Below are 23,313 nucleotides of genomic sequence, written 5' to 3'. Positions count from 1 at the left end.
AAATCATTTAGATAAAAGTAGAAAATAAATCACTTGTAAATTTCACTCGGAGAAAATTCGACAAAAGTTTGGGAGAGGGTCAGCCATCTTGTCTCGAGCTAAAACGCTGAGTAAATGACACACAAGGTCGAGACTGAAATCTCAAGGCGATGTAAAGTAAAATACAATGCCCAAAATTAAAATAAAATAAATTCGAAGTTTCGCACAACACAACGAAAGTAAAAGAAAGTAATTTAGTCGGAATAAAATAAACTCAGTTATTCAGAGACAAATACAATAATTTGGTCAAAAAGATGAAATAAAATCAATTGAGACGTTCTTAATCAATAAGCAATTATTAAGTAAGTTAATTAAATAGATTAATGCGTGAACTCTGACTAAAAAATTTGGACAAGATTAAACAATTAGAGTAAAATTAATTTATGAAAATTTGGCAAAATGAAATTCGGATAGAACAATTGATGTAATGGTTTATTAATGGAAATTAATGGAACTGAATCAACTTTAATTAAAATAATTAGGTGAAATCAAATTAGAAAATTTGGTGAAAATAAAATTTGCAAAAGTAAAATAAATTTGTAAAATACTAGGACGTAACGAATATTTTGTGGGCAGATTATTAAGACCTCTATCGCCAAATTTTAATCTATTAATACAAGATACGAAGACCTCTTGGTATTAAATATTTATTGTTGTATTATTAAGAACACGGCAGTAAATTAGTCAAGAATTTTAATGGAGGGAATTAATCTCGTTAGGAATTTGGATTAGGAGTGAATAGAAAATTTATTCAAGGGAAAATTTGTTTATTGTAATTTAATTTGGATTTAGAAAATTTGTTAATCAGATTTAATTTGAAAAATAAAAGTCAATAATTTTAGAAAAATTTAATTTGTAAAAGTATGAAAATATTAATTAGTGTGTTTGAATGATAATAATTATATTGTGGGTACGTGTGGAAAACTGTGAAAAACAATGGAAAACATGGAAAACTGTGGAAAAATATGGAAGATTGGAAAATGGAGAAAAATAATTACCACTAGAAACCGCGGTATGGTCGCTCCATAAGAGGGTATCGTCAGGATTAGCTACTATAATAGGAAACTGTCTTATAGACGGGAATAGGACTTAGCATTAAATGTTAGTTAATTGTAAGGGGATTATTATTGTAATGGGGTTGGTAAAATGAATTTCTTTGATGATTTTTGTCTTTTCCCTGGCAATCTCTCACGACCCTGTAGAATTTACTTTATGCTCTGGTCCAGTTCTGGATACTGTGTCTGATATATGATCATATATAATCATATATAATTAGACAAAAAATTTTTTCATCGGGTTTATGCTATTATTTACTACATGTTGAATTACTGTCGAATTGGTGTACAATCAGTGCTTTCTTTATGCACGCATTTGCATAGTACTCATTGAAGTTAAGAATATTACATAGTTTCAAACCATTCGATATATTTTCAACAAATTTTTATGGCACCTGCTTGCTAGTTTGGCCACTGGTTAATGGCTTTTGTTTTTATCACTTAATTTTATATTATTTCACAAATCGTATTTGAATCAATCGAGACTTTCGGATCGAGCGTGAGCAAGTGCGGATGGTAAATAGGAAAGTACCTAAATTCTGAGTGAATTTTGAAAGGTTGTAGTTAGGGTTTGAAGTTTGACAGTGGTTAGGAAGAGGGGTTAAAAAGGGAGATTAAGGGCCAGATAAAAGAAGGTAGGGGAGATACAAAAGAAGGGTGAATTTTAGGGCGAGGACATATCAGGACGAAAAGTGAGGTTAGGCTGAGTGGCCGGACAGGTGAGAACGGGAATGAGGAGCGCGTAATAAATACGTGACTCAAATGGAAAGGAAGTCAGTAAAGGAGGGTGTTGAGGTGACAGGTTTGACCGGACAGTCACAGAGGGAGACACGGGCTGAGTTTCAGGAGTTGTGGGCAAGAGTGGAGCCAATGGTGACTGATGCTAAGAAAGATGGCGCTGGGAAGGGGGGAAGGAGTGCAAAGGAAGGGGAAATGAGGGTGGGAGTAGAAAATAAGATCTTAGAGAAAGAAAATATAGAGAAAGAGGCAGAAGAGGAGGCGAACAAGACGAAATAGGATACAGAAGAGAATTAGGAAGTAGAGGAGAAAGAAATGAGTGAGGCAACGAGGGGATGAGAGAGGAGAACAACGGCTGAGACATGGAAATTACATAAGGCCAACAGCACAGGGGACCTAGGAGATATTAGAAAATGGATTAAAAAAGATGGAAAGTGAAAGGGAGGTCGCTTGAGTGATTGGAGGGATCATAAAGTGAGACTCACAGCTATGAAAGGAAATAAGAAGAGAAGAGATGGAGGCGATGATAAGCCAAGAATTCAGTAGAGTAATGAAAAGGTTAGATGAAAAGAAAGAGGATCGGAAAAAGCAATTTTAGGAACTGAAAAAGTAGTTCAAGAAGATAGAGAAGAAGAATACGGAGTTGGAAAGAAAACTGGAGAGAATCGACGCAGAGTGATAGGCAAAGCATTCAGCCAGTAATGTTAAATGGAAGGAAATAGAGATAAAGATTGAGAAGAGTGAAAAAAAGATGGAGAAGGAAGTTGAAAAGGTGGAAGGAGAATTAGAGAAGATGATAGAGAAGTTGAAGGCCGAAGGGAATAAAGAAATTAGCTCGTTGTCATTGGGCGCAAAGAGGAGAGTGGAAGAGGACTGGATCACAGAAACTGAAGAGTGGAAAGAAAGCAGAGAACAGATAGAAAGGAGAAACAATCTTGTGATTTTTAGGTTGAATAATAAAGATAGGGTAAAAAAAAGGAGATAGCTGATTTTTTCCGAGAGAAGATGGGATTGGAGAATATGGAAGAAATCATGGAAGGGGAAGGGGAAGAGGAGACAAGTCAGACAGAGACTATCAGAAAAATAGTATGGGTCAAGATGAAAAAGTTCCATTATAAAAAGGAGATAATGGAGAGAAAAGCAAGGGTGAAAGGTAAAAAGTCTTTATCGAGAATGATAGAACGAAAAAGGAGTGAAAAGAACAAAAACAAGTAAAGAAGACACCTGGGATAGCGGAAAACCAAAGAGCGAAAACTATAAAAGTGGGATTTCGAAGACTGTGGGTGGAAGGAGTGATGTACAGGTGAGACGGAGCGAGAAAAGTGCTGGTGGAAATAGAAGAAAGCGACAGCGAGGAGGAAAGATAATGTCTCACGAGAAAAACGGGGAAAAGGAGGGAATTAGGATGATCTTTTGGAATGTGGCCGGGATAAAGAAAAAAGATAAGGAGTTTTGGGAATTTCTGAGAGAGTTTGAGGTGATTGATTTATGGGAAATGTGGGTAGAAGAAAAGAGATGGGAAGTAACAAAGAACAGGTTGCCGTCAGAGTGGAGCTGGGACCACATCCCGGCAGAAAGATTGATTGATTGATTGATTTGATTTGGTTTTATTACGCCAAGGCAAATGCCAAATGACAAAATTTCAAGTACAATAGTAAAATATACATTTTCACATAATCAAAGAGTTATTAGAGCAAGTACATAATGTAACAACTTCATACTTATTTTATAAATTTAATCTAATTCATAATTTCAAACTAATTCTAAACTAAAATTCAACTCATAAAAACTTTAATTTTCGAGAAGAAAATTAACCACACTTTATAAAGTATGTTTTATAATCTAGTAGTCTATTTCATTATTATATAAACACAACCACCAAAAGTATAATTGCACTATATTAATTGTCTAAGTTCAGTAAATAGTCAAAAGCTTTATTTTTAAACACCTCTAAACTGCTTGCATTCACAACATCACTTGGTAACTCTTCCCACATCCTAATTGTTGTTACAATAAATGATTTACAAAATAAGTAGTTGTAAAATTAGGCATTTTGAAGGAAGTATGTTTTTTTGCAGCTAGCCTTTCCGAACGTCTCACATCAGATTCCTCAATAAATAAATCTCGCAAGTACACAGGTTTACCAATATCTAGTAATTTATAAAGATAGCAGATCATATAATATAACCTGCGAAATCCGACAGATAACCAGCACAGATCACGACAATACGGAGTAATATGTTCACCTTTTTTCAAATTGAAAATAAACCTAATTGAACTATTGATTGCTCGCTGTAACTTCAGATTATTTTCCGTAGTAGAGTCAATAAGTACTACAGAACAATAGTCAATTAGAGGCAAGATGGTCGCTGATACCAGTAGTTTCCTGATTTCAACCGTGAAGATATTTTTCCGAATTTTTAGACTGTGAAGAGCTGAGTTTATTTTCCTACTTATCTGTAAGACGTGGTTGTTCCAAGACAGGTTACAATTTAAATTAACTCCTAAACATTTTGCTGACTTGACATATGAAATCACAATACCATTGACTACTATAGGCGGTACATCGAGATCTTCAATTTGCCGGAGTTTACCATTCGAACCCATTATCATAGCCATAATTTTTGATAAATTGAGCTCCAAGCCATGTTCTTTTGCCCAGTTCGCAATTTCTTGAGCATCAATACTGACTTGCAAGACAATTTCTTGAATCTGATAACTGAAAAAGTGTTTGTAGATGTATTCATCATCCGCAAACAATCCATGTTTGCAGAAAATAATTCGTTTTGCCACAGAATTCATTACTACCAGGAACAAAATTGGACCGAGAACAGAGCCTTGGGGTACTCCTGATGAGGTTTTCAAAATCTTTATTGGAGTTCCTAAGTCACTTAAAAGTGATTGTGATCTGTTCGATAAGTAAGAAAAGAACCAGATTATAACTTCCATCGAAAAACCTAGTTCAAAAAGAGCAATCAGAATTGATTTTGGATTCACATACTCGAAAGCCTTGCTTAGGTCGAACAGAACTAATAGAGTCAGTTGATTCTTATCCATTGATTGCCTAATGTCATCAGTAAGCTTCAATAGAGCCGTTTGCGTACTATGATGTTTGCGAAATCCAGATTGGAAAGGATCAAACAGGTTATTGCCTTCCAGATACGTGACTACTTGATTTGCAATTATTCTCTCAAATACTTTTGCGAGATGAGATATATTAGCAATTGGCCGGGTATCAGATGGAGATCTGGGTGGAGTAACTTTGTTTAGAGGTATTATAAATACTGTTTTCCAAATGTCAGGAAAGATGGCAGTATCGAGAGATCTATTAAACAGTGCCACGAGAAAAAGCAAAATTTGCGAAAAATGATCTTTTAACCATCTCAGTTCCAAGCCGTCCGGACTTTTCCCTTTGGATTTCGGTAAGGTAAGATGAAGAGCCTTAGTGATATCAACAATATCAATTTTGGACCAATTAAACAGACAGTCGACTTGTCTGGTATAATTCACAGCCAAAGAGTTCACAAAATCAATGCAACAAGGTAAATGTTTTCTGACGTTTTCAGCATAATATTCATTAAGCTCAAGCGCATCAAAGAAGTTCAAGGGTGACGACGCGTTTGATTTGATGAGTCCAAGATGTTTCAGTTTACTCCAGACAGTTGAACCATACGGCAGATTGGAAAGAGCAGCCTTTAAGAATTCTTCACGCAAATAATTTACCTCAGATTTCAATTCTTTTCTCTTCAACTTGAAGAGAGCGAGTAGGGTATGATCTTGATTACGTTTCGCTCGTTTGTAGATTTCATCACGTTCTTTACACTTAGCCTTTAGCTCTCTAGTAAACCAAGGATTACTACGTCGAGAGACCTTCCTTGTAAGTAAGGGCGCATGCAAATCTAAAGATGACAGAACTTCAGTTTTAAAAATAGACAGTAAATTATTTGGATCATAATTTTCAAGCACAGAATTTTCAACTTTTAAAGAATTCATTAATGAGGTCGATAGGGCTTGATGATCACATGATCTTAGGTTTCTATAAGTTATAATCTTTGGTGCAGGCTTTAGGTTATTCAGGTCATATTAACAGAACAAGTAATCATGACCATCAATATATGGAGAATCAGATTTCACATAGGAAACTAGTTCAGAAGCACTATCGAGCAAAATTACATCTAGCCAGGAATCACAATTATTTTTATGGAATGTAGCTCCGTAGGGTACACAATATAACGATGCCTCAGTTATAAAGTCTCTCAGATGATTTGCAGTGTAAGTATATTCTAACAAGTTACAATTTAAATCTCCAGCTATAATGATATCGTTGAAATTCGGTGCTAATTTATAAAAGATATCAAAAAGCTCAGTGAGAAAGAGTCCTTTTGGTCTGCGATATATACACGACAATAATAGTTGTGATCCAGTGATTGAGGTAACATTAACTATCAAGAATTCTGGTTGGTTTAGGTAATCTGATGTTGAGATATATAAAACTTTGACCTTTAGTGATTTGTGTACTAGACAAGCAACTCCTCCTCCTTTTATATAACAATCAGTATCTGGGTGTTTTAATACTCGATTTCGGCGTATAATAGTATAATTATCCAATGAACAAATACTATTATCCAGTGAAGGTTTTAACCAGGTTTCAACAAGGATTATGATGTCTGGTTTTTTTAGACTTACGAGATCCAATAATTGAGCAGTATGACCCAAAAAACTGTTTATATTTAGGCTAAGTACATTGAGAGGTGAAGAACTTTCCTGTAATGAGCTGTTTTTATGAATTGAATTTTAAATTTGTCAGTCGATTTTAAGTAGATCAGAGTCAGAAGTTATCGTAAGTTTTTCGGAATTTTCGTCTTTTTTGACAAAAATTTGCCCATTTCTAGCCCATGCAAACTTGAACCTTTTATTTTTGGCTTTCTCTTTAGCTCGCTGTAATAGTCGATAAGTTTCTGGCAGCAAGAATTCATTATCGTAAATAGCACCACTAGAAGTTTCCTCAACATAATTTGGAAAGGCTGCTCTTGCAAATAAATTGCCCATCTTACGTTTTTTGTCAATGACATAATCACGAACTTGCGATGATTTCAAAAGAACAATATAAGAGTGGAGATTTGATTTGTTCTGGCTACCGCTTGATTTACTTCGGAGTTGAAGATGACGTGCGTTCAAAATATCACCAACCAATTGAGGAAGTTCTAGACTATCTAAGACAGCAGTCGCAATGTCGGCGGGTGATAAACTTTTTTGAACTGAATCAGGAATTCCGGAGATCACCAGTTCAGAGGTATCTTTCAGCGTAGGTTGAACAGATTTATTTTCTCATGACATTAAATCACTAAGATTTGTAAGTTTTTCTTTTACAATACTCATCTCAGCTTCTCGATCTATTTTCAACTTTTCCAAATCTGAGCTCAGAGTAGTAATCGAAGCAGCATTTGTTTTGACATGTCTGGACATTTCACCCAAGCTTACTGCAATATGAAAAACTACAGGGGAGTAACGTTAACCTGCACTGCTTACAGACTGTACGTATCAATCTTAAATAAAAGGATTATGAAATCAGTAGAGGAAAAGGAAGGATGGGAAAATAATCAGGCAGGGTTCAGCAAGAAGAGAGCATGTTGGACAACGTTTACATCCTGAAAAAGGTGATAGAAAAGACTATGAAGGAAAAAGGCGGGAAAGCATTTATTTTATTTCTGGACCTGAAGGGAGCATTGGACAATTTTGACAGGAGGATTCTAATGAAAGTAATTGAAAGAATGGGAATAGAAAACGGGTTGATTGAGGGGGTGACAAGAATATATGAGGAAATGAGATGCAGAGTAAGAGTAGGAGGGAAACTGTCGGAATCTTTCTAGACGGAAAAAAGAGTAAGTCAAGGATGTCCTCTCGGCCCTATACTGCTCAACATTTATATAGCAGACTTGAAGGAGTTCTGCAAAAGAAGACAGGCAGGTGGGTTAGTGGTGGGAGAAAGGAAAATTTTGTCGTTGTCTTACGCAGATGACATAGCATTGGTGTCGGACAATAAGAAAGAAATAAAGGAATTAATGAAGGCGTGTAAAAGATATTTCCGAAATAGAAAACTGGAGGTGAACGTGGAGAAGACAGAAATGATGAGGTTTAGTAAGGGAGGAAGAAGAGGCAGACAAAAGAATAGAGATTGGCAGTAGGGAGGGAAAGAGGTGGAGGAAGTAAAAGAGTTATGCTATCTTGGTTTCACGTTAGGAATAAGATTTGGAGGGAAAATGAAATTTATAAAATTGCTCTTCGAGAGTATAGTGGCTACTGTAGCATTGTACGGGGCAGAAATTTGGGGATGGGCGGAGAGAAAGGAGCCGAAAAGTCTGCAGGAGTAGTACGGCAGATGGGTAATGGGTCTCAGTAGAGCAGTGCCAGGTTATATAGTGAAGGAAGAGTTGGACTTGGATAAGATGAGAGTGAGGGCCGGAGCAAGAGCGTTTAAATTTGAAGAGAATGTGAAAATAGAATTAGAAAGAAAACTGTTGAGAAGATGTGTGAGAGAAAGAGGGAGAACGGAGGAGGAATGGGGAGCAGGAGATGAAGAGAGAAAGAAAGATACTTCAATAGATGCGGATGGTCTTTGACAGGAATCGAGCTGGAGTAGAGGGAAGAGAGAAAATGATGGTATGAGCTCAGGGAAAACGACAGTACAAAAAAACGTACAGAAGCAGGAAAGAAAGGCGAAGGTAAAGGGCTTAAAATTCAATGGAGGGTATGATAAGAAAGAGATCCCAGTCTATTGGGAGAAGGAAGAGAAACTGAAAATAGGAGAGAAAAGGGAAAAAGCTAGGCTCAAGACAGGAAGTGAGTATCTAGGAAATAGGTATTGGATGGAAGAAGAGAAAAGACAGTGCAGGTTGTGTGAGAAAGAGAGGGAAATGCTGGAGCATGTGGCAAAAAGATGCAATGAAATGGTAAAGTAGAACGAAAAGGTTAAGGAACTGATGGGATAGAAAACAGAGGGATCAAGATGGATTTCAGAGTGAAGAAGAAAGGTAGAAAAAAGCTAGCACCTGATAAGCCCGGGTGCTAGCTTTTCTCTCCCACACTTTTTACCTTTCTTCTCCACTCTAGAATCCATCTTGATATATATATGTTATAATCAGATCGTTCAAAGTCGATACAGGTGGTCGATCTAACAGATTCCGCGCTTTCAGACCTTGACGTAAGACACCAATTTATAATCGAAATTTGCACGAGAGGTGTACGGGGACTTAATTCTAAATAAAATTCTGAATTACACTTCGGTATCTTTCCGATTTTCAGTCTCTGGTCTCGATGAAAATAGGGCGCTAGGTAATTTTTAATCATTGGAATTATCTAACCAGCCAAACTCAAACCAAAATTTAAACAAAAACGTAACCATAATCTGAACTTAAATAAAATGAGATAATTTTTATTCGCTAGAGATTATCAAAACTATCCAATAAACGTAAATTTAATCGAAAACTTAACAAAATATAAACCAAAGAACCAAAGACCGGAAAGACAACGAGATACCTCGGGATTGCTCAGTGTGCTGGTTTATGGAGAGAGGGCTCGATTCGAGTAAAGAGTGGATTCATGATTGCAATGATTTTATTCGCAATACCAAAAATTTATGCTCAACAAAATCCTTATTTACTCATCAAACTTTATCTTAAAGAACAAACTAGATCATAACTCACGACAAAATTATCAGAACGGTACAGCTAACAATAGGTAACGCTATAGTCATGTTACAGACTCTTACTCTTATAAAATTAAACAAATAAATAAATAAATCTTAGCATAGTAATCTTAAATAAATAAATAAATCTTAACAACTCGAATAACAATCTCAAATAAATCTGTCAACGGGACTCTAAATTATTTATAATACAAAAGTATTCTATAAATCGGCTATCTAATATCTCAAGACCAAGAACTCAATTATTAACGCTCAAATTACAATGAATAAAGCGATCTCATACCTGATACATACAATGTCAATGCTGAGTAACTTTTTATTTTATTTTAAACAAATTCATAACTCTATATTTTTATCTGGAGCCCAAAATAAAAACCTTAAACCTGAAACCTTAACCTGGAACTGAAACGGTACGCACGTCCGATCACCTGAAGTGCTTAGCGGCAACTCTCTAACACGACTGTTCTCTACGAAGTCCAAAACTCGACTGTTAAACGTGACTCACTCACAAACTAAAATCTTTATAATCAAATAATTCTCAAATATTATAATCTTTAATCAAACAATTGAGGTTCTGAGTACGGATATTCCTTTGGTGGATACTCTCCAGGAACTGACTACGGATGGGATCGTAACCGAAAAACTCAAAACGTAAACGTAACATTAATCAAAAGTGGATTATTTTTATTCGCTAGAAATTATCAAATCTAGCTAAAACGTAACCGAAAACTTAAATTGATCCCATATGCTTTCGTCATGTCCCTCTATGGCGGAGCGCTGGTATCTCAACCAGACTTAGGCATTCCACGTAGAAGTCTCAAAGGATTAAACTGATGTCTAACGTCAAACGAAACCGGGTGACTTTTAGTCCCGCTCCACGGTAACGCTGACTTACCCACGTCCTCTGCAACCTCAAAACCTAAACTTGAAAATCCAGAACTTAAAACTCAAATCTCAAAATTCGAAACCCAAAACTCAAAATAACTTAATAAAACCTTAAATGACTTGACCTTAATATTTTTTAAAACTTGAATCTAAAAACTGACTCTACTCTTAAAAGTTCCAAAATCTCAACTGTAACATTAATTCTCTAAATTCACTCTATAACTATAGCACCTCCTTACTCGACAACAACACTCACTTAACTCACAAAATATTTATCTTTAATCCTTAAAATTATATTTTCTATGACATTTGGGCTTGAAATATCGGCTTAAGTTAACAAAAATACGTTGGCGCTAGTGACGTTCATTTTAAATGAACGCCCAGTCGTTAAAATAACATTACAATATATATATATATATATATATATATATATATATATATATATATATATATATATATATATATATGTATATACGATATAACGCGGCTTATCCGGACGATAACGTCTCTAATTTATAATGGATCTTTTCCAAACTCAACATACTTAATCTTCAGATGAATACTAAGGCCAAGTTTAAGGATGAGCTCAATCGGTCAAGTAGTTCAAAAATTAGGGTTTCAAAATTTTCAAAATCATAAAAATTCATATTTTGGCGGATTCTTTCACGGATAACTTTTGAATGAAATAACTTATCGAATTTTTGTACATTGGATTTTAAAGCCCGTTAAACGAGCTTCAATTTCGATACTATTTTATTCTCCTAAACTTAAAATAACCTATTCGTCTGTAGGTTTTTAATTAAATTTTACTTTTGCAGTCGTTTTTTGAATCAACTTGTCTATACTTTTATCTTTATTCTCAATCCTTAAATAAATAAATAATTATGTAATTATTATTATTATTTATGTTGATGATTAAAATTAGCTGTTTGTGAAATCTACTTCCATTTCGGCTGCCGAATGGCCTTTTTATAGCTTATGCACACTTTTATAGGTTGTGTGCATTTTTGTAGGTTTTATACACTTTATAGTTTATTGTAACCGGGTAAATATACCCTGATTCGATCAGTCGCCGAATATCGATCATTTGTCGACCCAGCTCTGGCGCGTCTCAATCTTTGGGCCTTAAGAGAAAGTAGGAGGGGGTTGTTTTGAGTTATTACAGGTGAGCTGTTCAGTGCAAAAGAGAAGTAGTGTGACCGCCAGACAGAGTGCCACCGAAAATCAAGAAGAACCGATCCCCGGACTAGTGACGAGACGAAGGAAGTCGACAGCAACTGGGACTTATTCCTTAAGCAGTGAGTTAAATTGTCGTTTTATACAACAAGGTATCAATAACTATTCTGTGGGAAAGAAGTAGACCGCGGTCTACTTAATACTGGGTTTACTTCTCCTGTTTATTTATTAATTTAACTAATTAAGTGAAAATAATTCTAGTTTATGTTATCAACTTATATTCGTTAGTTTGCATTGAGTGATTTTCATTGGGATTAATAACCGAGAGTCACTCAGTCGACCTTGAGGTATAAAATCATTTATAACATTCGTAGTAAGAATTTTAATTAACTGAAATTAATCAATTTAATTCATTTAATATCTGGAATTGTTTTATTAATTGGGTTAGTTTTTAGAACCAATGGATTCTGGTAAAACTTATGATTAATTTTTATACTTAAGTAAAACCGACAATTGTCTTCTCATGAATTCTTGGTCGAGCGTCGGTAGAAATTTTACTTCGTAGTTAATCTAAGTGCCCAAGGTCATAACAATCAAACCAGCGAATGTTCTAGCTTTCATATTACGTACGCCGACTTTTGTTGATTCTCATCATTGAATAAATTTACAACGGAATTTATTGAATTTCATGTTGGGGTTTGTTTTGCTCGAGATCATTTATATCATAACACAAATTATTGCGAATTATATTTTATTTTATTACGACAAATTACATTTCAATTATTGGCTTAATCAACAGTGAATTATTTACGATAGATTAATTTAGATATTGATATAGAATTTAGTTCTTAAAGTTAATTGTTGAGATTAATATAGTTCTGCGAATTAGAGCTTATGCTCATGACAATTTTGTTAGTCAATTATATTTTGAAAATTTAGTAAGAACTTATTGTTAATCAATTAATTATCGAAATTGAATATTTAGCTCAGAGTTATTTCGGAATTTTTTTATTAATTTGAAAATATTGTATAATTAATAACTGATGACTGAATATTTTAATTGAGAATTTTAAAATTAAATGATTCGTTGAAACTGTTTAAACTATGAAATAAAGTAAGAGTCAAATTAGTCATGCGTGAGTTATATGTGTAAAGATTGTATGGGTCATGTGTGATAGAGAGTGTTAACAGTATTAAGTATTGGTAGTCCGGACTTAAAAATAATGTTACAAATGTGTGGAAAGTTGTAGTTTTTGGTAGTCTGGTGGACATAGTTTTAAGTAGGTATGGGAGACCGTTCGTTAGAAAAAACCTAACTAGTTATAAGCAGGTGGTGAGAGACCGTCCGTTGGAACTTCCCAGCTAGTCATCGTATTGTCGTTTGGAGAGGCATCGTATGAAATATCGTTTGTCTTACAGTTAATTTCTCCGCGTCGCTAGATAATAAGTTAATTATCGTGTGATTGGGTGAACGCTTAAATTTGTTAGATTTGTTATTGTTAATTAATACTGATTAGGTTGTTAATTAATTATTTTTCATTCTACATCACCTTCCTCCACACTCTCTAACCCTAGGATATGCTCTCAGCTCTGGGCCGGTTCCAGGAACCGTGATAATAAACCTAGTAGCGCTTTATTAATAAATCTGGTTTTTTTGTTCATTTTTATTGTTTATTTATAATCAATAAGGAGCCAATTAACCAGTACTTGTAGCCGAGAGGTTAACGTGCTTGACTTCAAACTATAGGTACTGATCAGGCATGGGTTCAAGTCCCACCATGGTCGAATAATTTTCGCTATGCGCCAGGTAAAAATATTGATTGTCTTCGATTGTGAGGACTCGGTTCATTGCTGAACAAACATTGGTTCTACAATATATTCATAGAGGCCAGCTGGACTACTCCAGCAAGAGGAAAAAAAAGGGCCAATTGGACTGCAAGAAATTCTGTTACATTATGTTCACTTTTTATAGGTTAGGTTCACTTTTTTATAGGTTTCGTACGCTTTTATAGGTTATGTGCGCTATACTTCACTGCAGATGTGTACTTCAATACAATATACTCGTGAACTTTACTATATTTTCGTACTTCACTGCGCTATACTCGTAAACTTTACTGCACTAAACCTTACAGATTACCCAAAGATAACTCTGAACTCTTAAAACAAGTAGTTCATTTTTTGAAGTACGCAGTGAGCAGGTTGCTTATATAGTCACAGGATACTACGCTGTTACTCCCACTTCTTTACATCAAGACCGGTTTGATGACGTCATTTATTGTGCAGAAGTAATAGAACAAAGGAAATAAGTCATCGCAGTTACCCCCTTCTCTCCTACAAAAATGACAGACCTGTCTGATGACGTCATCTATTCCAAAGTGGTAAAAGAACAAAGGAAATTTCTGGAAATTAGTCACCGCAAACAGGTTCAGATCTGTCGAATGACGTCATCTACTATGTAGTTAGAAATTTCGAAGTAAACAATAAGTGGATTATACATAAATCATAATCTACATTCTTTTTGTCATACCCGCTCATGTAGGTCACTAATAACCAATTCATAAGTAGTGCTGTTGTTGAATCAACTTTGCATTGCTGAGATACTGGGACTCGTTTATTGAGTGCATGGAAGACGGACGATAACAAAGTTTCCAATCTTGATACACTTAACATGTAAGATGGTTCCAATGTATTTAAACCATTTTCCCTGAATGCTTCAATCACATTCCAAATATCTACGTCGTGAACTAAAATATAAAGGTAATGAATGTTATTTATTGATCAAATAGTCGGAAATACATTTTTTATTTATTATCATAATGAATATTAGTACATCCTTAATTTTATTTGTTTGACAATTGTGAGTTATATAATAAAATATGATATTTCTAGACTTTTTTTCTATGGCTTCAAATGAAAAGTTAGAATTTTATAGAAAAAAATGATTTAAATATTACTGATTCGGCAGGTCATTCCTGGAACTTTTATGCTAAAATCCTTAAAAATTTTTCGTTACAAAGTATTGAGAGCTAAAAGATTACAAATATGATTTCAATATACTATCAAACTTTTCGAAAATGTATTCATCGCAGACTATCTCGAAAATTTCAAATTTCAATATCTTTAGAATGAATCGATTGATATTAATTCAGTTTGCGGCAATCAATGTCAGTTGATAAGTTTCAAATCTGATTAGATTGTAAAAGTAATCAGTACAACAATTTAAAAAAATATCTATTTAAAAGTCTTAATTTTGAGATTGCTCAAAATCTACTGGGCTGAATCGATTATAACTACAAAGCAGTAGAACAGCTTGAAATGCCGTAGACCGCGTTTTGATCGGTCAACTGTTGAAAAATTTTTAGAGCTTTCTTAAAACAATTCGCAGGAAAGTGGACATAAGATGTTAATCATAATACTAATTGTCAATTCATTGCAGGAATATTCGCAAGGGTCAGCTCGACCGTAGTGCAATGGGAGAGCCTCGCCCAGGGGGAACCGCCTTCATGATCGCGGTAATCCCTGCGCCACTTACCTGGCGAATATCCCTGCAATGAATTGACAATTAGTATTATGATTAACATCTTATGTCCACTTTCCTGCGAATTGTTTTAGATATATATTAAGAATAGACGCAATGACATCTTATAATTTTTAGTGATGTACACGCACACTTACATAAACCCAAACACGCACTATGGTAATGATTAGTCAGTAAAATTTTCTGAAAGTTTACAACGTAAAGACTTGAGGAAAACCGAATTTCCGAAAGTCAGAGTGAAAACAATAACTTACCAATCCTAATAATTATTGATTATCATAGTAGGAAGTTCAAAATAGTTTATTTTTTCATCAGCCCAACATAATACTGTGCTAAGCTCAAAAGTGATATCTAGTATAGGAATAATATATTAAGTTTCCATTTTTTTATTTAGCATAGTAGTGTATATACTGCATTTTTTATGTCAAATCACCGAGTTATTTAAGTTAAATCATTTGAGTTTAATAAATTTTCAATAGATTTCAGGATGAATAAAAAGTGAATTGCGCACATATTCTTGGTCTTTTGTCCTATATCGTTATTGAATAATTGATTTACTCATTTTCAAATCTAAGGGACTGCCTCGTAGTCATTTTATGAACGTTGTTAGCTGCCAATAAATCAACTGATAATCGTATCGGCCGAATAATATATAACGGAGTATTACGGTCCCTATATTATCAGTGCAAGGTTTCTAGCCCACGCCAGGGCGCTGTGCTCCGAAGTACTCGCGTCTCTAGTTATCAGTAGTAAGTGTCCCTCGGTGGAAGTGCAGGTGCAAACAGAGAGTGGGGAAGGCAGAGTGAAGAAAGAAGCGCACTGACCAAATACCGAAGATTCATTGTGACCGAACAGTCTAACTGGAAGACACGTAAAATTTACTAAACATCTAGCAAAGGTAATTATTTTTATTTTGCTTGTCTTAAAGTGGAATGAGGCGATAAAACTTAATTAATTTATTGCTTGCTAGGCCCAATTTTAACTTGCATAAATTAATTTTAACTTGTGATAATTTCTAATGCTGATTTGCGGTTACAAGCTATATCAATATCCAGAGAGCGAGTGACGGTGACCAGAGTTTTGCCGCCAAATCGAGAATACCTCACTGAGGGAAAATTACACCAGGACCCGAAGACGAGGCGTACCGCTCACCGAAGGAGTGCTGATAAGAATTGTGAAAAACTTCAGGTATAAATATCATGTCTGATTAATTTATCGGGTCCGCGGCGTCAGCCAGGCCTTATGTCGGCTGAAAGTCACCGCCATTTCGGGTTCGGTCACAATCGTTAGTTTTTTAAAATAATTATAGTATTAAAATTAGAAAAATTATAAAACAATTAATTAACAATACCACGACCTATTTCGGGTTATTAATTAATTTGTTTAGGAAAAATGATTCGTCTTAGTCACGTTAGTTATTTTACACATAGGCCTATCTAGATTAATAATACAAGGAACATATTTCGAGCCATTAATTTCAGATTCTCATGTCGTGTGTAAAATAGTATTTATTAGTGATCGGGCAATTAATGATTTGGCTTAAACCAGTAAAATTGAAATTGAGTAAACCAAAATTAAAATTTTTTAAGATAAAATTTAATCAACACTAAAATTAATTCATTAAAATCTCTCAGTAAAAATTAGCAGAATTAAAATTAAGTTAAAGTCAGGAAATGGTTTCAATAAATAATTTAGAATAAATTTGAATTGTGAAAATGAAACAAAAGTAAGAATTAGAGACAGATGATAATTGTTAAAATGTATGTTTAAATTACTCAGTTAAAAGTAAAGGATAAAATATTTGTAAGTTTCGTTCGGAAAGAAATCATCAAAAGTTGTGAGTAGACGACACTCAAGGTCGAGACTAAAATCTTAGTTCAATTTTGAAATATAATAAAACCCCTCGGCTTTCAACGAAATAACATTTGTCATAAATTCACGTTTACAAGGAAAATAAAATTTAGTAAGACCGGTGAGGTTAGCCGAGCGGTCTAAGGCCAATGGCTTATAGAGCACTCGGACTGGCTCACCGGCCAGGCGTGGGTTCGAATCCCAAGCTGGTCTTATAAACCATCTTGGTTGACATTCGACCCTTGCCGCGCAGATTAAGATTTCACAACCCAAAAGACCCCAACGTACCACTCCCAACAGTTAAAGTCGGCGATATGACCACTGCAGTTAAAACCAACTCTAAATAAAAATTAATAAAAAAAAAAAAAAATAAATAAATAAAAAATTTAGTAAAGTTTTACCGTTCAAAATAGATTAAATAAAATAGCTTGAATTAAATAAAAATCCGAACAAAAACAGTTTCACTGATAAAAATTGCGCCAAGTCCACGTTCATAAAACTCATCTCAATAACATCTGCACTTTGCAAAAAAAATAAGACTCATTACAATAATTTTCATTCTATACAAAAAAAAGTTAAATACAAAAAAATACCAAGAAACCGTCATAATGTTGAAAAAATCGAAAAAAATTTGTTGAAAATTTAAAAATTAAGAAAAATTTTTTTATCGTACTTGGCGCGCGTCATTGAGTACCCCAAATTTTTTCAGGATACATGAACATCCTTTTAATGTTTCAACATTTATAAGTAAGTCAACCTATAAAATGCATAAATGTAATTAATGAAATATTATTTTATGATACGTTCAACAAAAGTTAGGTAAAATCAACATGGCATACGTATTTTATTTGAAATTTTTAAATTCTCCGCACATCGTTTATGATTTCAATAAAACGCCCTCTCCTGTTCGGTTATGCAATTTGCTTACAAGTGAATACGCCTGCATACGTTGACTCTGTCGTGGAATCACTGCGAAAATTGAGTTGATTAAAAAATAAAACGTATGGCCGACTAAATTGAGAAAATGCGGTGTGATTGCCAATCAAAATGTGTTAATTACAATTAAACTAAGCACGATAAAGTTTCTTCATGAAAGCTTAATGACGGAACTGAAAAAAATTGAATTAAAAAATTTTGTGTTATTTCAGATATGTTCACCAGACTAACATATTGACAGTTATTTTCACTAAAAATCTGAAAAAAATTTTCGAAACGGATTTTTTTACTGAAACTGATATTAATCCAGTAAGCAGTGTTTTTAATTCGTTAAGTATACTTCAATGATGTGAATCTATAAACATAACAATGTATGAAATCATATATTATATAATTAGAGCTGATATATATATATATATATATATATATATATATATATATATATATATATATATATATATATATATATATATATATATATATATATATATATATATATATATATATATATATATATATATATATTGTAACAGGTAAAATTACCCTTAATCGATAAGTCACCGAATATCGATAATTATTCGACATAGCACTGGCGCGTCTCGATCTTCGGGCCTAAAGAGAGAATAGGAGGGGGTGAGTTTGGGTTAAAATAGGTGAGCCGTGCAGCGGAACAGGGAGAAGTAGTGTGACCGCCAGACTGAGTGCCACGGAAATCAAAAAGGACCGTTCCCGAGAGTAGTGACGAGATGAAGGAAGCCAACTACAACTAGGACTTCATCCTCAACGAGTGAGTTAGATCATCGTTTTGTTCGTCAAGGTGTCAATTATTGCTCTGTGGGAAGGAAGTGGACCGCGGTTTATCCAATGCCCAGTTACTTCTCCTAATTATTTATCAATTGGATCGTTAATCGACGAAAATTTAATTCAATAAATAAATCGTAGAACATTTGCTAGTTTTTGGATTGAGTGATTTTCATGGGGGTTTATACCCGGGGATCGCTCGATCGACCTTGCGGGGGAAGTTTTAATATCTAAAAGTTTTCAATCAATTAACTAACATCTAAGAAAATTCATTAAATTAATTTTACTCTAATTTGATAATTATCGGCATGGACATTAAGTCCTAGGAATTAGTTAATTGAGTCAAAAATTGTCACAGTAAAAATTTAGTGAGAATTAGTTAATTAAACTTGTGTTAATAATTTTGAAGTGATGTAAAAATTTATATTGTGATTAATTTATTTAGTTATCAAAAGTTAATTCAAGGCATTAAGACCTTTTGTTTTAAATAGTTATTGTATATTGTTAAGACCATGATTATAAGTTACTGAGGAATTTTAATCCATCTAATATTTTAACGGAATTAAAATTATCAATTGGAAATTGAGGATTGGTTGTAAATTGAATATTGTTTGTCGTTTTATTAATTTACTAATGATTGAATAATTTAATTTAAATATTTTATCTAAAATTTAATTACATTCGATTTATTAAAATTTAAATTGTAAAATCAATTAAGCGAAGTGTGGGTTATGTGTGTGAAGAATTGAACGGGTTATGCGTGATAGAGAGTGTTAATAGTGTTAAGTTCGGTAGTCCTGTGGACTTAATTTTAAGTTGTAAAGTGTGTAAAGTTAGTTAGTTTTGGTCGTCCGGTGGACGTTAAATTTTAAGTTTAGTTCTAAGACAGGTGTGGGAGACCGTTTGTTCGAAAAAGCCCAATTAGTTTTAAGACAGGTGTGGGAGACCGTTTGTTCGAAAAAGCCCAATTAGTTCTAAGACAGGTGTGGGAGACCGTTTGTTCGAAAAAGCCCGTCTAGTCATCGTATCGTCATTGGAAGGTTCGTTTGTAAATATCGTTTATTTCGCATTTGTTCTCCGCTTCGTTAGATTATAAGTGTGTGAGTCAGCGCTTAAATTTGTTAAATTTTTATTGTTAATAAATATCGATATATTGTTAGTTAAGATTTTATTATTCAACAGCACCTTCCTCCCCTCTCTCTACCCTAAGATAAGTTTTCTCAGCTCTGGACCGGTTCCAGGAACCGTGATTAATAATCCTGGTGGCGCCCTGATAATTTTTATTGTTGTTAGTTTTGTTTAGTTAATTATAAAATTGATTAGGGGCTAACCTGAGCAGGTAAAACTGTTACAATATAATTATACATATTTACATTACATAAATTCAAGCGAAATCGTTTTTTCTCGGGTTGAAATTCGTCCGAAAAAATTTGGGGTACTCAATGACGCGCGCCAAGTACGATAAAAAAATTTTTTCTTAATTTTTAAATTTTCAACAAATTTTTTTCAATTTTTTCAACATTATGACGGTTTCTTGGTATTTTTTTGTAATTAACTTTTTTTTGTATAGAATGAAAATTATTGTAACGAGTCTTATTTTTTTTGCAAAGTGCAGATGTTATTGAGATGAGTTTTATGAACGTGGACTTGGCGCAATTTTTAACAGTGAAACTGTTTTTGTTCGGATTTCATATCTTTTTGTTAAGTGTAATTTTTGCTCGCCTCTTAATACATTCTTAATTTTAAAATTGAACTTTTCCCGCGCAAAATTAGAAATATGTAAATAAATAAATTAATTCAGGTAAAGCTATTATCATATAAAAGGTTATTTGTTCGTTAATTTTGAAAATCAAATCCTAACAAAAAAATTAAAATTCTGTTTCTCTCATAGTAGCTAGTAGCATTAAAAAAGTTAACGTGACTGACCCGTGTAAACTCTTTGGTTTCAATCAATTAACTAGCTTATCAATGGGGATTTTAAATTTTTTATGTATATATAGTTAAAGTTTAACATTTTTTTGAATTAAAAACGTTGTTAATCTAGATTTAATGCTCTACTACACATTAATTTAACAATAACAATAATTATTTTGGTAATGATAAACAATGATAATGATACTTTTAACATCAATTTATCATTACCGATATAATAAATTTCATTTTTATAATGATTATTATTGTTATTGTTACAATGACATTATTGTTAATAAAGGGGACAATGCATCATACGCATAATTGTAATACCTATGGCCTAAAAATTACAATTATTTGAAATCCGCTCGATTGAATAACAATGCCACCTACAGGCAACGACTACAAAGTCGTAGAATGTGTACACTATCCAATGAGAATTGCCTAAATCTTGAACTGCTGGCCTGAAGGAAGAAAGTAAAACTCAAACAATCTTTAGCCTGTTGTGTATTTAGTCTAGTTAATAAATGAAATTCAATAGAAAGAATAGGTTTGAAAACCATCCACATATTAAGTTGTTTGATAGTTTGTTCTAGAAATTTTGTATTTATAAAGTATTTTAACATTCTTAATTTCAAAATTAAATTTTTCCCGCGCAAAATTGAAAATTTATAAATGAATAAATTAAAGCAGGCAAAGCTATTCTAATATGATAGGTTGTTCATTCTTTAATTTTGATAATCAAATCCTAATAAAAAAATTGAAATTATGTTTCTCTCATAGTAGCTAGTAGCATTAAAAAACTTAACGTGACTGATCCGCGTAAACTCAGCGGTTAAAAGCGATTAACTATCTTATTAATAGGGATTTTACATTTTTATTTATATACAGTAAAAATTTTAACATTTTTTTGAATTAAAAAAGTTGTTGATTTGGATTTAATACTCTAATACACATTAATTTAATAATAACAATAATTTATCCAGTAATAATAATGATAATGATATTTTTAACCTCAATTTGGTATTAGCGATATAATTAATTTCAGTCTCATAATTTTTATTATTAGTGTTATCGTTATTATGACATTGTTGTATGTAAATGACACAATACACCATGCGCATAATTGTAAGACTTTTCACCTAAAGATTAAAATTATTTGAAATCCACTTGATTGGATAACAATGCAACCTATCGGCAACGACCACAAAATCATAGAATGGTACACTATCCAATGGGAATAACCTCTGATTATGATTGTTCATGTACAAAAAACCTTTGTTCCAACTTCAAATTGTTTATTTCTTGTTTAATTAACATTTTTAATAAGCTGAATATTTGTATTCTAAATATTTGCACTGCGCATGCGTCAACTTTACGTTTAGACTTTCAGCGCGGACTTTTGAAAATTATATTGACCAGCACAGTGATTAGAGTAAGTGTATTTTTCTTGTAATTTCAATTATAGAGGTCACAGAACAAAAGGGCAACGTGTAGTTTTTGATAATTTTATAATAAGTTTTATTTTAATAAAGTATTGAAATTTTTTGTTAATTGTTATGGATTTCTTTTTTTTTTTTTTTAATAGTTCGTAGTATTCATGAAAATAGAATTGATGAAAATTAAAAAAGAAATGTACATGCATTGATTAATAATTCTCTCGATATTTTTAAAAAATTTAGAATGAAATGAATATATATTAGTTATTTATTTATTTACTTAATGACATTGATATTGGCTGACGTCTAACAATTTTTTTTTAATTATTTGAATTAATTAAATAGTAATAATAATAATTATAATTATTATTATTATTATTATTATTATTATTATTACTTAATTTATTCTGTAGTATGTGTACGACTTATTCGTACATGTGCCATTCTACAAGCGTGTATTACGTATGAAATTTGAATTTCCCGGGATTTGTAACACTCCGTATGTATACGGTGGTATTTGTGAGCGGCGTCGTATCGTTTGCTTGCTGTACCTTAGCCACATCGTTAGTTTATTATATAGAATTATTTGCAATACTTTCTCGCAGCGATCTCAAAGTAAATAAATAAAAGGATAACTGCAAGCAGTTTACCTTAGTTTATTAACATGTGTGTGAGCACCTTTATGATTGGATTTATTTTTCTACGGTACTAACAAATCTCGCGTTGGCTGCATTTTTTACCGCAAACTATCCCCTTGAAGCTACAGTTTATGTAGATATAATTCCAGTGCATTCTGGCGGCCGTAAATGTAAGCTGTGAATTACTTTTTTTAACTGTAGTTTCGTATCTATAGGAGGATTACTACACATTTTTATTTTATATAGTCTGTGACATGTCACTTTTTACATTAAAAAAAAGTCAGGATCGAAATTCGTGAGCACGCTATAGTATGTGCTGATAAAATTTAATAATTTCAAGTAAATAAATTGTGATAAGTGAAATAAATAAATTAATACGGTAAAATAAATAATGAACAACTGTTATAATAAAAAATTAGTGGAAAAAAAGTACCGTAGAATTAAATAAAATTTCGCAACCTCAAAAAACCGTTCTGCTTACAGTAAACACAGTCAGTAGTCTGGCGCTTCGTTTACAACGGGATTTTTGAACGGACCTTGGCGCCAGATTCTACCGAATCTGTGGATAATTGATACAATAATTAAGGTTACCAATATATCA

The 23,313-nt window shown here is 33.1% G+C and overlaps 1 protein-coding gene and 1 long non-coding RNA gene across 7 annotated transcripts in view; one reads left to right on the top strand and one right to left on the bottom strand.

Annotated features, from left to right (window-relative positions):
• The window catches only part of LOC141533470 (dystrobrevin beta), a 633,463-nt gene that overhangs the window by 525,579 nt on the left and 84,571 nt on the right, over nucleotides 1-23,313 (bottom strand). For all 6 annotated transcript variants that reach the window (XR_012480273.1, XM_074252367.1, XM_074252368.1 and 3 more), the window contains one exon: nucleotides 14,126-14,342. Coding sequence is in view for 5 of the 6 variants with exons in the window: in XM_074252367.1 (XP_074108468.1) it covers nucleotides 14,126-14,342 (217 nt within the window). In the remaining variant the exon portion in view is untranslated. The remainder of the gene's footprint in view (nucleotides 1-14,125; nucleotides 14,343-23,313) is intronic.
• LOC141533513 (uncharacterized) lies at nucleotides 18,529-19,787 on the top strand. Its single transcript, XR_012480300.1, has 2 exons — nucleotides 18,529-19,613; nucleotides 19,661-19,787. It is a non-coding gene; the product is annotated as an uncharacterized LOC141533513 (long non-coding RNA).

Source organism: Cotesia typhae, unplaced genomic scaffold (assembly GCF_013202065.1).
Source record: "Cotesia typhae breed Kobodo isofemale line unplaced genomic scaffold, CoteBio_Ctyphae contig_9, whole genome shotgun sequence".
NCBI classification, from domain to species: domain Eukaryota; kingdom Metazoa; phylum Arthropoda; class Insecta; order Hymenoptera; family Braconidae; genus Cotesia; species Cotesia typhae.
This window is presented reverse-complemented; position numbering and strand designations above follow the sequence as displayed.